General features: G+C 35.4%; 1 protein-coding gene across 1 annotated transcript in view; it reads left to right on the top strand.

The window, feature by feature from the left end:
* SNCA (synuclein alpha) overlaps positions 1-14,327 on the top strand; it is a 152,080-nt gene extending 137,753 nt beyond the window's left edge. The window contains exons 4-5 of the mRNA XM_068975562.1: positions 12,202-12,285; positions 14,295-14,327. Of these exons, the coding sequence (XP_068831663.1) occupies positions 12,202-12,285; positions 14,295-14,327 (117 nt within the window). The remainder of the gene's footprint in view (positions 1-12,201; positions 12,286-14,294) is intronic.
* The last annotated feature ends 1,670 nt before the right edge of the window (positions 14,328-15,997 follow it).

Here is a 15,997-nt window from a genome sequence, read left to right on the forward strand (position 1 = left end):
CTATACTTTTTAATTAGGAGATTTAAGATGGTCTCAGGAGATAACCCCAGAGATAATCAGTGGTCTAGAGTTGTGTGTGTGTGTGTGTGTGAGCTTTCTTTTATCTTAAACCATATCTTATACAAATTGGTAATGAAAGCTCATGGAAAGATTATGGACTAGGAGATCTAAAGCATAACATGGCAGTATGTTATAAAAACTTGAACTTTTCAAGAAGAAAACAATTTCAACAAAATCTAAAATACTACTCTATTGAAATAACAGTGCAAAAACATTCAAAATGCTGTAATTATAGCTTTGTCTTTATGACTGTACCAGGTCTATCACTCTTTAATTCCTGTCAATGCCTTGCCCTTCCACTTACTCATTCTCTTTTACATCTAACTCACTACACAAATAATGCAGTTCTTAGCCCTCTCTGTATGTAACTGAGTTGAAAGGAGAAGACTAGTTGGATGGGCTGAGTGATCCGCTGTGTCTTGTCTCCCTAAGCTGATATGCTTCTCTGTCTTCCTTGGCTGGTTTCCTATAAAGTATTATCAGTTAAGTCTCATTTTATGATTTTTTTTTATAGAGAATTCAGCTAGACACGCATCAGTTGGTAATTGGTTATATATCAGCTATTTGACAGAAGAGCTCCATTTTAAAAATAACATGAATTTGTGTCCTATAGTGGGAAAGGTCAGTCACAACCATTTCTGCTCCATGCAGCTTCTCATAAGTCTGTATCTTTGCTCATTAGCAATGGAGGGCTGTACCACTGTAATATTTTTGATAACCTTTTTTATTTCCAAGGTTTGTGGGCAGAGGTGAGATACTACACATACAATATGTTGGCATCCTTAGAGCAATCCCATTTTTAAAAGGAGGCCAGAGATATTCTGGAAATGGTATTATTAGAGAGAATAAAGGTATTGTTTTACATCTGTATATACTACCCTATAGAACCTATAGAACACAGATTCTCTTCCTAAACATGCAGGCATATATCATAATCCATATAGTTTTATCCTGTATTTTATTACCCTACCATGTTCTGAGTTTATACATCATTAACATAAAAATGGAACAGAATGTTTTTTCAAAGGTGTTCAACATTTATTATGTTTGGTTTTTTTTTTCTTTTGTGGTAAAAATGAATAGAAGCTGCATTTCACATTATCAAATATGATTGTTTTAAAAACAAGTCTTTAATATCCATAAACTACAAAATTTCAAGGTTCCTTTTATAGCATTCAATGCATACTTAGGTACAGTTCTAAATGAGTTGAACTACGTTGAGATCTTTCTAAATAACACTCAGTTTTTTAGAGGTAGGTTTATACAACAGTAAATATACAGGTATCTCGGTAAAGTTATAACTAGTGACTCTCTGAAATGTTTCTTGTTATATTTTCTTGGAATAGTTACCAAATGTTTTACTATGCTTAAATATATATTAATACTATGGAGTTGAGAAATTTAAAATAATCATATTCAGAAAACAGAAAAGCTATTGAAATGAACACATACTTTTAAAAACTTACAAAAATTAAAGATGGAAAATGGGCAGAAAAATTTCTGCTTCTTCCCCTCTAGTTTCTTTGGCTGGTCTAATAAATAAATTGACATAAAACATAGTGCCAGGAGAAAGACATTTAATTTTGTACAGGTGGGATCTCCACAAAGATACAAGATTCAAAAGCAGCCAGGAAATTGAAATTCATACACTATCCTAAAGCTAAAGAATAGGGACCTGCAGCTTCAAAGGGGAGGAAGAGATTCACTGAAAGAGGTAAAGAGCAGATGTTTGATAATCAGATGTTTGCTTTGCCTCTCAGATAAAATAAAATTTATCTGAAAGTTACCTCTGGTTAAAGCTCTCTTTCTGGTACAAGGCCCTATCTAAATCCTTTTTTCCCCCCACTGTTTCTTCATTTATTTGCCATTAAGTGATGGGACCAGATGCCATGATCTTAGTTTTCTAAATGTTGAGTTTTAAGCCAACTTTTCACTCTCCTCTTTCATTTTTATTAAGAGGCTCTTCAGTTCTGCGCTTTCTGCCATAAGAGTGATGTCTTCTGCATATCTGAGGTTATTGATGTTTCTCCTGGCAATCTTGATTCCAGGTTGGGCTTCATTCAGCCCAGCATTTTTCATGATGTACTCTGCATGTAAGTTAAATAAGCAGGGTGACAATATACAGCCTTAATGTACGTCTTTCCCTATTGGGAGCCAGTCTGTTGTTCCATGTCCAGTTTTATACTGCAGTAGAGGAGAAGGCAATGGCACCCCACTCCAGTACTCTTGCCTGGAAAATCCCATGGACAGAGGAGCCTGGTAGGCTGCAGTCCATGGGGTTGCTAGGAGTCCGACACGACTGAGCGACTTCACTTTCACTTTTCACTCTCAATCATTGGAGGAGGAAATGGCAACTCACTCCAGTGTTCTTGCCTGGAGAATCCCAGGGACGGGGGAGCCTGGTGGGCTGCCGTCTATAGGGTCGCACAGAGTCGGACACGACTGAAGCGACTCAGCAGCAGCAGCAGCAGAGTAGATTTACAATATTGTGTTAGTTTCAGGTATACTGCAAAGTTGTTTAGTTATACATGTATCTATTCTTTTTCAAGATACTTTTCCCATATAGGTTATTACAGAGTATTGAGTATAATTCCCTGGGCTATACAGTAGGCCTTTGTTGATTATTTTATCTATAGTAATATGTACATGGTAATCCAAACTCCCAGTTTATCCCTTCCCTCCCATATTTTCCCATTGGTACCATAGTTTATTTTCGAAGTCTTGAGTCTGTTCCATGGTATGATTGGAAAGTATCAGAAATCAGTACTTTTCCAGGAGTCCTCTTAAAGGTGAAGCACTTTTGCAGGTACACTTTTCCCAAAGCACTAGAGTAAAAGAGAAGGTGTTTATTAATCAGAAAAGAAAAAAAAGTCATAAAGATTTGTTGAGAATTCATTATAATGCAATTGATAAGGAAATTTGATTATTTTTTGTGACATTTTTAGGTAATTGGAATTATGACTGAAAATGTTATAATATTTTTAAGAATTGCACACAATTTCTGGAGTACACATTAATAACATACATCTAGAGAAATATAGCTCAAAGAAGATTTAGTATTACTTCCTGCCTGACAATGCTTACCATGTAATTTAAATATCAAATAAACAATGTTTAACATCCTCATATATATATATGAGAGAATAAATCTTTAGAGCTGTTTCAGGGACACTCTTGAAAAGGCCAATTATTTCAAGAGCAAAAATATTTCATTTAGAGTATGATATGGGGAATTCAAGGATCGTAGATCATTGTGATATAATATTTAGTTATCCACATAACCAAAGTGACAACAAAATACTTTGCAGGCAGATACAGAAAGTTATATAGCTGTTAAAAAAAAAAGCTCTTTTGATAGAGAAGACTCAGTTTTCTTAAGTAATCAAATACTTGTAAATATAACATGAAGCACAAGAAATGATTTTGATAAAATATAGAATCTTTATTCTAGTCAGATTACTTAAAAGGGTAACGAGAAACCTTTCACAATCTTACAAAGGGCACACCAGTAGACTAAGGAAATCTTGTTGTTGTAACAGATGAAAGAAAATTTTACATAAATAGGCATATACTAATTGTTATTAAAGCTTATTCTTGAAAAGATATATAAATTTATTCAATGTTATCCAACTTAACTACACAAGGCAAAATTCTCTTTTCTTCTTCCCTCCCCACTTTTCTTCTCAACTTTGTATATCCATTTAGTTTCAAAATGAAAAAGCAGAAAATAAGAGAAATAATTGTTACTTTAGGACAAAATTAGTCTTTTCCCCTTAATAAATCATATCTCTATACTTCATACCTTTTCTCAAACACATCTTACCTTCCTGCAGAGTTTTAATTACATATATTAATTATAATTCTTAAGTCTTGGAAAATTAATATCTAATGAAAACATAAGGAAGTGTGAATTGTCAGACTAATATTCCATAGATTAGCGTTTTAGGAATATATTGCATAATTTCTAGAAGCATACACTTTCTCATAGTACAATTTTTTTTTTTTAAATATGGTGCAAGGCATGTTACTGACAGGTGCAAATATCTTTAATTTCTCTATAATAAGAAGTGAAAACCAATAATTGATGTTTCTCTCTTTTACCTGCTTTGGAAATGACCTCAATGAATTTCCATCATTTAACTTAATATAGCAAAACTCTAAATTACCAAAGAGATTTAGGACATATAGTAAAACATAATTATTTTTGAAAAGTTCACTTAAAATTTGTATCTCCGTTACAATTATTTAATTCACTTGTTTTTAATAACCATGTTTAGAATACTCATAAGATGAGACATTAAAGCAGCAAGCCATCATCTTAGGTTATTTTTCCTTCTGATAAATTCTGTAACAGAGATAATATGAGCTTATTTGACTTTTAGTAAACCTAGGTAGAAAGCTCTGAAGATATGCCTATTTTAATTAAACTGACAAATTTAAACTAGGTTGTTTTTTTTTTTGTAAACTAGTTTTATTTATCAAAGATTACCACAGACCACATGAACTTGGAAAACATTTGGATTAGTGTCTTATTTCTGAGGGTTTAGAAATATATAAATTAATAAATGCATATTTTTCTTTAAGCCAGTTAAAGTCAGGTTTTTTTTTAACAAAGTAATTGTAGCTATACCTTCCAGTAGAAAAATATCACATATGCATAACATACATCTATAGATGTATATAAATACACAGACAGAGATCCTATATGTCAACTCGCAGCTCAGGTTGTACATTTTTTAGAAGCTAAGTTTTATTTGGGGGCAGAATGAGTACTGCAAGTCTGAGAGACAGCACCACAGATAGCTTTGAGAAACTGCTGTAAAGAAGCAGGGGAACGGTCAGTATATATGTGATTTTGGTGAAGGGAGAGAGACATACAATCAGATACATATTTTTCAGAAGCTTTCTGCTAGTCACAAGGAACAGGCATCACCATGAAAGATTTTAGTGCTTTTTCTAGGCATAAGGAGATATAAGAATTGGGCTTAATAAAAATCGGCTGCTGAAAATATCTATCTAAAGACTTGTCCTGCGAGTTTTCCCAGAGCACAGACTGCCTCATCTCTGCTCTCCACCCTGAACTCCTTTCAGGGTGTGTTGAAAATTAGCAGCTGCTGCAGCACGTGATTTAATCCTTGTAGAGGTAGATGGCAACTGCCAATTTGTAGTGAACATATAGCTTCCATCCCAATTGTAGCCACGAATCAGATACAACAGAACAGAGCTCACTAATTCATAAGTAACAGCTGAATCCAAATTGTGTCTCTGGAAGGTGGAACAAGTGAAGTTCACCTACTCAAATGGCTAAAGCATTTTACTAATTTTTGTGGAGAAGACTTTTAAGATTCGTATTTGTCCTTGACAAGTAATCTTATGGGAGCTGTGTACTAAATTTTGAGGAAGGGAAAATTTATAGCAGTTTGTATTTTCAAAAACCTTTTCTCCATCCCCCCTTGTTTACTTCTGTCTCAGATGATTGTGGGCTGTGTATTAGTTATCTCCCTTGGGTGTTTACATTTGAAAGATATGGAAGATTTACTTCTTCAAGCGACAAAGAATGCATGATGTCTCCAAGGAGTTTGGGAGTGTGTTTATGATCCAAAGTCTAGAATAATTACCATTTTCTTCTTTTTAGAACACTTGTTTCAATGTCTTGATCTTTTACAGTGTGTGCAAGCATTTTGAGATCAAAAGGGGAAGTTTGGAGGTTGGTAAAAGATAGGTGTATTTTGCATTGTTTTCTAGAGGTGCATTTCTGGTTTTATGAAGGTTTATTAGACAAGGACTGTTGATTTTAATTCCTCGAAGAGTTGGGTTGCAGCCTGAGTGATATCAAATGGCTGGTTCACCCATTCAGATACATTATCTTAATTTGCTCCCTTATGTCAAGGAGATTTCCAAAGAAGATGGAAATCAAAAGATTTCTATGTTCTGGAGTTCAGGGTTTAACGCCATATGCCTGTTAAACTTCTGAATAAAGTTTTTAATGTTTTTCTTTTTTTCTCCCCTGACTGTACAATTCAATCTTCGACCAACTCACCTCAGGAGGAAAAACCTCAACTATTGCTTCTCTTAGCCCCTGAATACTGGCCTTTCCCTGATTATTTAGGAGGGCCTGGGTCATCTGTTTCTTCTTTAAGAATGCCCCTTCTCCCCATAGGGAACTGTCTGTTTTCTCTGTTAACTACATTATATCCAAAATAATGTTTATGGTCGGGAGAATACATCTTAGAAGCGAATCAGAGTCCCTGTAAGTGGGACTGTGAACATGCAACTAATCTTTTTAATGCCTCTCTAAATCTGTGAAAGTGGAGGTAAAAGGACTTTGTAATTTACTAGAACTACTGCCATCCATAAACACCAGTTCTTTGCATTGGGGGACCAGAATATATTTGCATTGCATAGGAAAGCCTGAAGCCAGCAGAACCCAACTCAATTACAGGGCCCTGGAAAAGTAGGAGTTGTTGTAAGGATCAGTGAAGCCAGCCCAAGTGATTGTGTTAAATTCACTTCCTGGCTTTCAAGATTTACACAAGTATTCTTTACATCCTGGGCCTAGTGATCTGGACAGAGTTATTCTCTGCAGATCTTAACAGGAAAGGGAAGTTGAAACAGGCAGATGTGGCTGAGCAAAACAGAAAGAATACTTTATCTGTTGTTGTTTTTTAATATAGGGGAAACACAGCAAAACTTGTCTAAAGAGACACCAGCCTAGTGAGAACAATGAACTCACCAGTCTGTGAGACCAGTTTAAAAAACAAGCTTATGGGATCTGTGCCTATATTCAACCCTATGATTATCCTCTTTATGACAAACAGCACAAAAGAAAACAAGAATATTCATAAGAAATCTTTACCAGAGTCACTATACCAAAGATAGTGGTTCACACAAATATTTTCTCCTGCTAATCTAAATCTAGAAAAAGAAAAGAACTCTCCCTACTCTTATTTCCACCACGTCCTGCAGGCAGAGACCCAGGAAACTGATGTGGTAAGAACGCTTACCTTCCACCAGAGCTTCCAGGATCTCTCAGCTGTAGCAGCCATGGAACAAAAGATGTCCAGCCAAAGCAGAGCCCCACACCGGGCGCCAGACTACTGGGGAGGAAAAATTTTCCTTTCATTCCTTATAGGTTCTTTGGTTGGTCTCGTAACTAAATTTTGACATAAGACAGATTCACAGGAGAAATACAAATTTGATTTTATACATATGGGAGCCCCACAAAGACATGAAACTCAAAGGCAGTCAGGCAATTGAGGCTTATATACTACCCTGAGCTAAAATATAGGATAGAGGCCAGAGTTGCAAAGGGGACGAGGGCAATTCACAGGAAGATGAGAAGAACAGATGTCTAGTAATCAGATGTTTGCCCTGCCATGCAGATGAAGCTTTCAGATTAAAAAAAAAAAAAGTTATCTCTGGTAAGAGCTCTTTCTGGTACAGGCCTCTAATCCATGCTCTTTTTGGCAGTTATGGAGGAAGTAAAAAGCTACTCCAGAGTCTGGTGGGCCTTGATTGCCTTCATTTCAAGTAATCCACCTGTCAAAGTGTCATATTTTAGGGTACATATCCTGCTTCCCTTTAAATGCAGCCAATCACTACCACATAGACTCCTGTTTCCTATACAGCCTACTCAATTCTGTCCATCCAAACCACATAATTTCCAAGCAAATACCCAGATATCTTCTTTGATCTAAAAACTTTTGATTATTTTTTTAATTTAAAGAATTTCTTTAAGTAAAACCCCAATATTACATTTTAAAAATAAACAGTAACTCCTTAATTAAATATCCAAAGCAACGTTGAAATTCTCCCCTCTCATGTTTGTTTCTCATTTTCTTAAACTAGGATTCCAAATAAGACTGAAATAAGATTCTTAAATTGTAATTTTCTAATGCTCTCTCAAGTCCACTTTATAGGTTTCCCAAAACTTGTTTTTCTTGCAAAACTTACTTGTTGAAGTAGTTATTTGTCCTGTATCATTTCCCAGTCCAAAATTTGCTGATTGCATCCAGTGATGTGCACTTGTTTTTCAGTCCCTTGTATTTGCTGTAAACTGTCAGCTCTAGTGATATTTAGGTTTCAGTGAATTCTAATGTTTGGCAAAGATATTTTTATTGGTGTTGATATGTCTGCCATCAGGCACATGTATGCGGTTATATCTCTTCATGTCACATTGGCAAGCCTTTAATGATCCTTGCCTAGATCCCTTGTAAAAAAAGGTGATAGAATTCTAATTCATTCCTTTCTTAGAAGAAAAGACGGTATCTGTATAAAGAAAACCTGTGGCCAACTATTTGATTACCCTCAGTTCAGTTTAGTCGCTCAGTCGTGTCCGACTCTTTGCCACCCCATGAATCACAGCACGCCAGTCCTCCCTGTCCATCACCAACTCCTGGAGTTCACTCAGACTCACATCCATTGAGTCGGTGATGCCATTCATCCATCTTGTCCTCTATCATCCGCTTCTCCTCCTGCCCCCAATCCCTCCCAGCATCACAGTCTTTTCCAATGAGTCAACGCTTCGCATGAGGTGGCCAAAGTACTGGAGTTTCAGCTTTAGCATCATTCCTTCCAGGGAACACCCAGGGCTGATCTCCTTTAGAATGGACTGGTTGGATCTCCTTGCAGTCCAAGGGACTCTCAAGAGTCTTCTCCAACACCACCGTTCAAAAGCATCAATTCTTCAGCACTCAGCTTTCTTCATAGCCCAACTCTCACATCCATACATGACCACTGGAAAAACCATAGCTTTGACTAGATGGACCTTTGTTGGCAAAGTAATGTCTCTACTTTTGAATATGCTATCTAGGTTGTTTACCCTAGGGTACAGTTTTTACCGGAAAGGCAAGATACATGTTTGATGATTTTCCTGTGACACGTTTTTCCTGGTCGATTCTGATTCCAATTCCTTGCTTCCAATTATGCAGTCCATCTCATACCTCTGCTGTGCTTTCCTCATACGCCCCCATCCTATTCTGACCCCTGGGTAGCACTTTAATGAATATTTAGAGCCAATAGGCTATGTGTGAAGAATATAGTAGGATGGTGAAATTATACTGCAGCACAATACTGGACAGAAAATAGGCAATTGAGCATCATAACCCTTATTTTTAAAGAATTTTGAGTAATTATCTTTTATACTGCCACTTCATCCCCACTATTTCCTTAACCCTCACTAGTTTCTCTGTTGTTTTTTTTTTACACACTAGAGAATTTATCAGGGTTTTGATAAACAAAGGCAACTCTCACTTGTGTTTTGACTAATACTTTTTGTTGTTTTTTTCCCTCTGGGTAAACTTTTATAGTATGAAGGGTATAACAGGCCCATAGAAGATATAATGCTTGTGAATAAACTTTGATGGATTTCAGTAATCAAGTTATAAGACAATTTTGTTTACAAGGAATAGACTATTAACTGGGTCCTAAAGGAACAGTCAAGGCATAGTCAGGGATATGACAGAATTTCCTATTGCTCAGTTTCTACAATCTATAGATAAAACATTTTGAATTCCAAAATTCTTTGGGGGAAGTAGTTCAGGATAGTGGTTAATGGCACAGAGTCTAGAGTCACCTGTGCTAGTTTGAGCAAATTACTAAACCTCTTTAAATCCAGATTTTCTTGGGAAGTGGTTAAGGATATTCTGCCTCATGGGAGGTCTATGAGCTATTTCTACTTCATGTAATGTAATACAGGTAAATATCTTAATGATAGCTTATTAATATGTTTTATTTTAATGAAACCAATAGTCTTAGTCTCTAAAGAACAACATTTAAAGTCAGCAGTCAGACTTGTGATATCAACATATATTCCTTTAGAGAATAACGATCATCTGAAAATATGGGCCTCTTCTTATGCCATCTTAATACTTGTTAACCATCATGGTATTTGTTTCACTTGCTTCCACTTTTCCCCATTTATCTAAGTATCTTCATTTCTGCCTTATCACTTGTGCTCTGTAATATTATATCTGTGGTTTCTCAAGCCCTGACCCACAAGTGACATATTTTACTTCAAAAACTGTGGATATTTGAAGTGTAATTTTAAGGATTAGGTAAATACATGGTCAGAAAAGCATGTACTTTTAAAAATGAGTAATTATTAAATACTTGCAACCTAAGTAAATCATTATTTAAAATTAATAGGGGTAGTTTTTGCTTGAACCCAATACATGATCAATCTAGCCAAAGAATTCATTACTTGGATGAACTTTGAAAGGTGCAACAGACACACCCAAGTACACATAGACACACATATCCAATAACATTCACCAGTCTTAGTTGTACAATTAACACCTTATTTGTGGTAGAAAGCAAGTCAGTTCTGCATATTGACTTGTCCAGTCTGTATCAAAATCTTTAAACAAATTAGGTTAGAGAAATAAAGCTCTAAGAGCTTAAAATGATAGTAACGGGAAATTTACCTTATTTTCTTCATACTCGACTATCACTAAAAGTTAATCTAAATAACTACTGAGAGGGCTAATGATGTCACTGGCTCTTCCCAATGAAAAAATGGTATTGTTGCCCCATTTTATCACCAAGGCTATTTGATGCTTAGAGAAAGCTTAAGAAACATGCCCAACATCATGAAAGATCTGGAATCTTTAGCAGCTAGGATCTAACTCAAGTCTTGTGATATTATAGTCCTTATATCTAACCACCAATCAGCAGAACTTGTATTCTTTACATTACCAAAAGGCAAAACACTGAAAATATCACCTTTACTCCATGTTTAGAAGTAAAGTATTTTAGCGAAGGTTTATATTACCTTATTTCATTTGTAAACAACCAGGACTTTTTAGATCAATCAAACAGGAGTTGGGCAGAGGAGGATGACCTATAAAATTCTCTGCCCAGATAATTTAAGAATGGGCTTTAGTTTGACCTTTTCTCACTGTCAGCCACTTCCTTATCCCTCTCCCTACTTGTCAGTCATTCACATGATGAAGACATGGGGAGATGTTATTTACATCAAACGTGTGGGTGCAAAACTGCTTCAGTCATGTCTGACCCTGTGCAACTCTATGGAGTGTAGCCTGCCAGGCTCCTCTGTTCATGGGATTCTCTAGGCAAGAATACTCAATTAGATTGTCACGACCTCCTCCAGAGGATCTTCTTGACCCAGGGATTGAACCTGTGTTTCTTATGTCTCCTGCATTGGCAGGCGGGTTCTTTAGTACCAGCTGGGAAGCGCCCCACGTCAGGCATAGTTTTAAATAGACGCCACACTGACTGAAGGACTATTTGATATATTTGAGTGATTCTGTATAGACTCATGTTGCTTCCTTGCTTTTTCAATTTTCAGTGACTCCTTTATATAATTCCTTTTCTGGAATAAATGCAAAGCAACAAAAGGTACTTAATGAAGAACAATAATAAAACCATGACCATTTCAGGTTGAATTTGTGGTATCCTATTTCTGACCAAATATTTGATTTTTGCTCCTCCAAATATGTACAGTTTCAATCTTGAAATTTCAGTTTTTTTGTTTCTTTGTCATCTTTAGAAATAAAATATAAATTATATATAACCATTTATAATATAAAAGCATACATAAGTTAAACGCTTACAAAAATATATGCATAACTGCCCAACAAATATTACTAAATATTTTGTTGTGCCTTCCTCCAGTCTGTTTCACTTTTGCATCTGAATTCTACCAATTATATCTATAATATATACAACACTTACATACTGCTAAACATTATAAAAGAGGTTATTTTCATATAACTTACATCATAGTAATAGATGCTTTCATAATTATCTATTGAATAGCTGAATGATAATTGTTCTATCTCTTCATCATCTATTAGAATATTTAGGTTAATAATTTGTTATTCTGTCACTGATCCTATTAAAAACACCTCTGTTCTCTAGCTTTGGACTGTTTTCTGAATAGTAAATTACTTGCCAAAAACAAATCATCCATTTTTAGAGTAAATAACACATGTAGCGTCAATGTTTTACCAAAGGCACTGTATAGTTTAGAATATTATCCGTAATATTAAAGAGTGTCATTTTTTACCACATCCCTGCCAGTACTGTGTATAAGATTTTTTTCAAAATATGATTGTGATTTTTAGAAGTAAATAACGGTACGTCTTCATAATCTTTGTTTGCTTTTCATTTAAATATTAGGGTGAAGAAGGAGCCTCCCAGGAAGGAATTCTGGAAGATATGCCTGTGGATCCTGACAATGAGGCTTATGAAATGCCTTCTGAGGTAAGAATTTATACATAGAAAACTCCAAACAGAAAGCTTAAAAGCTTAACATTGGGTCTAGTAATCGGTAGCCCAAGTCTGTCACCTTCAGATTTCCCTCACCTTTGTTCTTAAAGAGAATGACGTACTCTCTAGGTGCACAAGTTGGCCAGATCCAGGACGTCTAGCATGTGGACAACTTGCAAGCTGTGAATCGTTTTTACATTTGTAAAGAGTTATTTTTAAAAAAGGCAGCAGCAGTGACAGAGACCATATGTGCACCACATAGCCTAAAATATTTTCAGCCTGGCCCTTTACAGAAAGAGTTTGCTGATCACTACATTAAAGAATTATTTTACTAGAAACGTTACCTTCTAAAACAAATCCCAAAATGGAAAGTTAGAGAAATCAACTAAATACCAAGAGAACATAATTATTATTGACCATACATTTCCAGCATAGTAAAAGTAAATCAAAATTATAGAGTAGAAATATGATAAATGCATGTTTTTAATAACGGATATATTTCAGTCTATCATTCTAAACAGCATAATTTAAAGTTTCTTTAATAGAAAATGTTTCAGAAGGGAAATTAGAAAATACTTTTAGATGAATGACTGACTCGGGAAGAAATAGAAAATCTGAATAGATTTCTAACAAAAATATTGAATTATTAAAAAAATAAGTGAGAACAATATTACCTTGATATCAAAACAAGACATCACCATTAAAACCTGAGTTAAAGTGTGTTCTAGTAGGGTTGTTCTTCTTCATGGCATTTTTAAAAAGTATATTGATAATCTCCCACTTGTAGAAACAGACTAAATTGTTTATTTTCCTAATTTTACCAATATTCTGCTTTTTTTTTTTTTTAATATTGGATTGGCCAAAAAGTTCATTGGGATTTTCCATAAGATCATACAGAAAAATACCAAAACAAACTTTTTGGGCTCCCAATGAATGCACAATGCTAAACACTAAAGAGAATAAAAGAGTACTTACTAGTACAAGAACACAAGGAGTTTACACTTCAGTATGTTTGATTAAAAAATAATACAAATGTATCCCTTCATTTATTTATCATGATACCCGTGACAATCATTACTGCCTTTTATGCACGAGGCATCACAGGGGCAAAAATATACACCATGCACAAAGTTAGTATTTTACAAGATTTTTTTTAGCTCAGTCGGGGTAAGTTTTATAGAAGAGGTGGGTGGGAAGGGGTGGGAGATGTGACAGGTCAAAATGAAGGAAGGACATTCTAGCACAAGAAAATCTCCAAGGCACACATGCCTGGGAATCCAGGTGGATATGTCTGAGGCACAGTGAGTAATTAAATGTGATTCAAGCTCTGAGAATAGTGACAAATGAAGGCTGCAGAGATTGGTCCAAGATGACTTGTGAACTACTAGAAAAACCTAGCCATTTACGTTTGTACTTTATTCAGAAAGCAGCTTGAGTATTGAAAACATGTTTGTTTTTAAGCAGGATTCTGATATTATTAGAGTTATTCTTTAGGAGGACTGATTTGGCCTCTTTGGTTAAGACCATTGATATTTTTATTGTACGTGTCACTCAAATATTGGAGGGGAAAGGAGGAGCTTTGAAATAGGAATAATTAAAGCTGCAGATGAAGATGAAATTTTTAATCTTTAAGTGTCTTAATTTCTTTATAAAAAATTACCTGATTTGGTTCTCACACTTTAATTGAAGAAAATGAGAGTCAGATAAGACAGACTAGCTACTTTGTCCTACAGGACCAGGTCACAGCCGGTTAAACGGCACATCTAGAAGTAGGATTCAGATATCTGACTACCACCCTAGTTAATTCACTTTTGTATTTGAAAGGCAGATGAAACTGTTAAAAAGAAAATTGTATTGGATGTAGGAGAATAGTTTCAGATCTGTAGGACTATATCCTTTTTTCAAAATGGCAAGCCATGTCCTATCCCATTTTCCTGGAAGCCCTTGATTACTGGTCACTTATGCTAAACTTCATGTTGCCTTTCTGATTTTCCTTATACTAGGAAGGGTATCAGGACTACGAACCCGAAGCCTAAGAGATATCTTTGCTCCCAGTTTCCTGAGACCTGCTGAAAAATGTTCCACCCTGTACAAGTGCTCAGTTCCAACATGCCCAGTCATGACATTTTTCTCCAAGTTTCCACAGTGTGTTTTGAAGTCTTCCATCAGCAGTGATTGGATTATCTGTACCTGCCCCACCAACTCAGCATTTCGGTGCTTCCCTCTCACTGAATAAATGGTAGCAGGGTCTTTGTGTGCTGTGGATATTGTGGCTTCAAACATAAAATGTTAAAACATTTAAAAACACCTAAGTGACTACCACTTATTTCTAAATCTTCACTATTTTTTTGTTGCTGTTGAAAAATTGTGAGTGATTTACTATCATAGATTATAAGATTTTATGGTGTCTTTTAATGATTCTAAAGAATAATGATGTATTGTGAAATTTGTTAATATATACAATACTTAAATATGTGAGCATGAAACTATGCACCTATAAATATTAACTATAAAATTTTACTGTTTTGTGGTGTGTTTTATTAACTTGTGTTTGTATATAAATGGTGAAAATTAAAATAAAATGGTATCTCATTACAAAAATTTTTATCTCCTCTCACTTTAATAATAAAACCATGCTTATAAACAACATGAAATGAGAACCAACAACTCACTTAAAGCTCTTAACAGTCATCTGAAGGAGGAGGAATTTTAGAGGTGTTTAAAAAAGACGAGATGAAATATTAACCCTTTACTGAGGAAATTTCCTGAAGCAACACTGTCCAAAGTTTGTTTTGCTATGCATTAGCACCTTAAGAGGCTATACTAAAAACGTGGGTTCCCCTCCTACACTGTTGGTGGGGATGTGAGCTGGTGCAGCCACTATGGAAAACAGTATGGAGATTCTTCAAAAAAAACAAAAATAGAATTATCCTATGAGCCAGCAATTGCACTCCTGGACATATATCCAGACCACACTATAATTCTAAAAGATACACACACCCCTATGTCCATAGCAACCATTCACAGTAGCCAAACCACGGAAACAGCCTAAATGGTCACTGACAAGAGGGATGAGGATGACGATGTGGCGCGTGTGCATAGTGAAATGCTGCCCAGCCATGAAAAGAATGGGGTAAGGCCACTGGCAACAGCACAGACGGACCTAGAGATTATCGTGCTCAGTCAGTCAGAGAAAGAAAATGCAGTGTGATACCAGTTATATGTGGAGTCTAAAGTATGACACACAGGAAACTGCTGTTATCTATGAAACAGACTAATGTGTTCATATGTAGAGAACAGTCTTACGGTTGCCAGGGGGGAGGGTAGGATTGGGAGCCGGGGTTATAAAATGCAAACTAGCATATATAGAATGGATAAACAATATCCTACTGTATAGCACAGGGAACTATATTCAGTATCCCAGGATAAACCATAATGGAAAAGAACACACACACACCCCTGAATCACTTTGCTGTACAGCAGAAACTAACACATTGTAAATCAACTATATACTTCAATAAATAAATAAAAACAAAAATGGAGTTCTATAGAATAGTGAAGTATAAGATAATTTTGATGATGTCCTCTTTGGATATTCATAAGGCATATTAGCACATTAACCTAGCATTTTCTTTTTTTAAAAAAAAAAAAGTTTTTCCTTCTAGGAAATACCTTTTAAACATCTCTGGGAACTACCAAAGAATTG

This window comes from Capricornis sumatraensis, chromosome 7, assembly GCF_032405125.1.
Source record: "Capricornis sumatraensis isolate serow.1 chromosome 7, serow.2, whole genome shotgun sequence".
In the NCBI taxonomy this organism is placed as follows: Eukaryota; Metazoa; Chordata; class Mammalia; order Artiodactyla; family Bovidae; genus Capricornis; species Capricornis sumatraensis.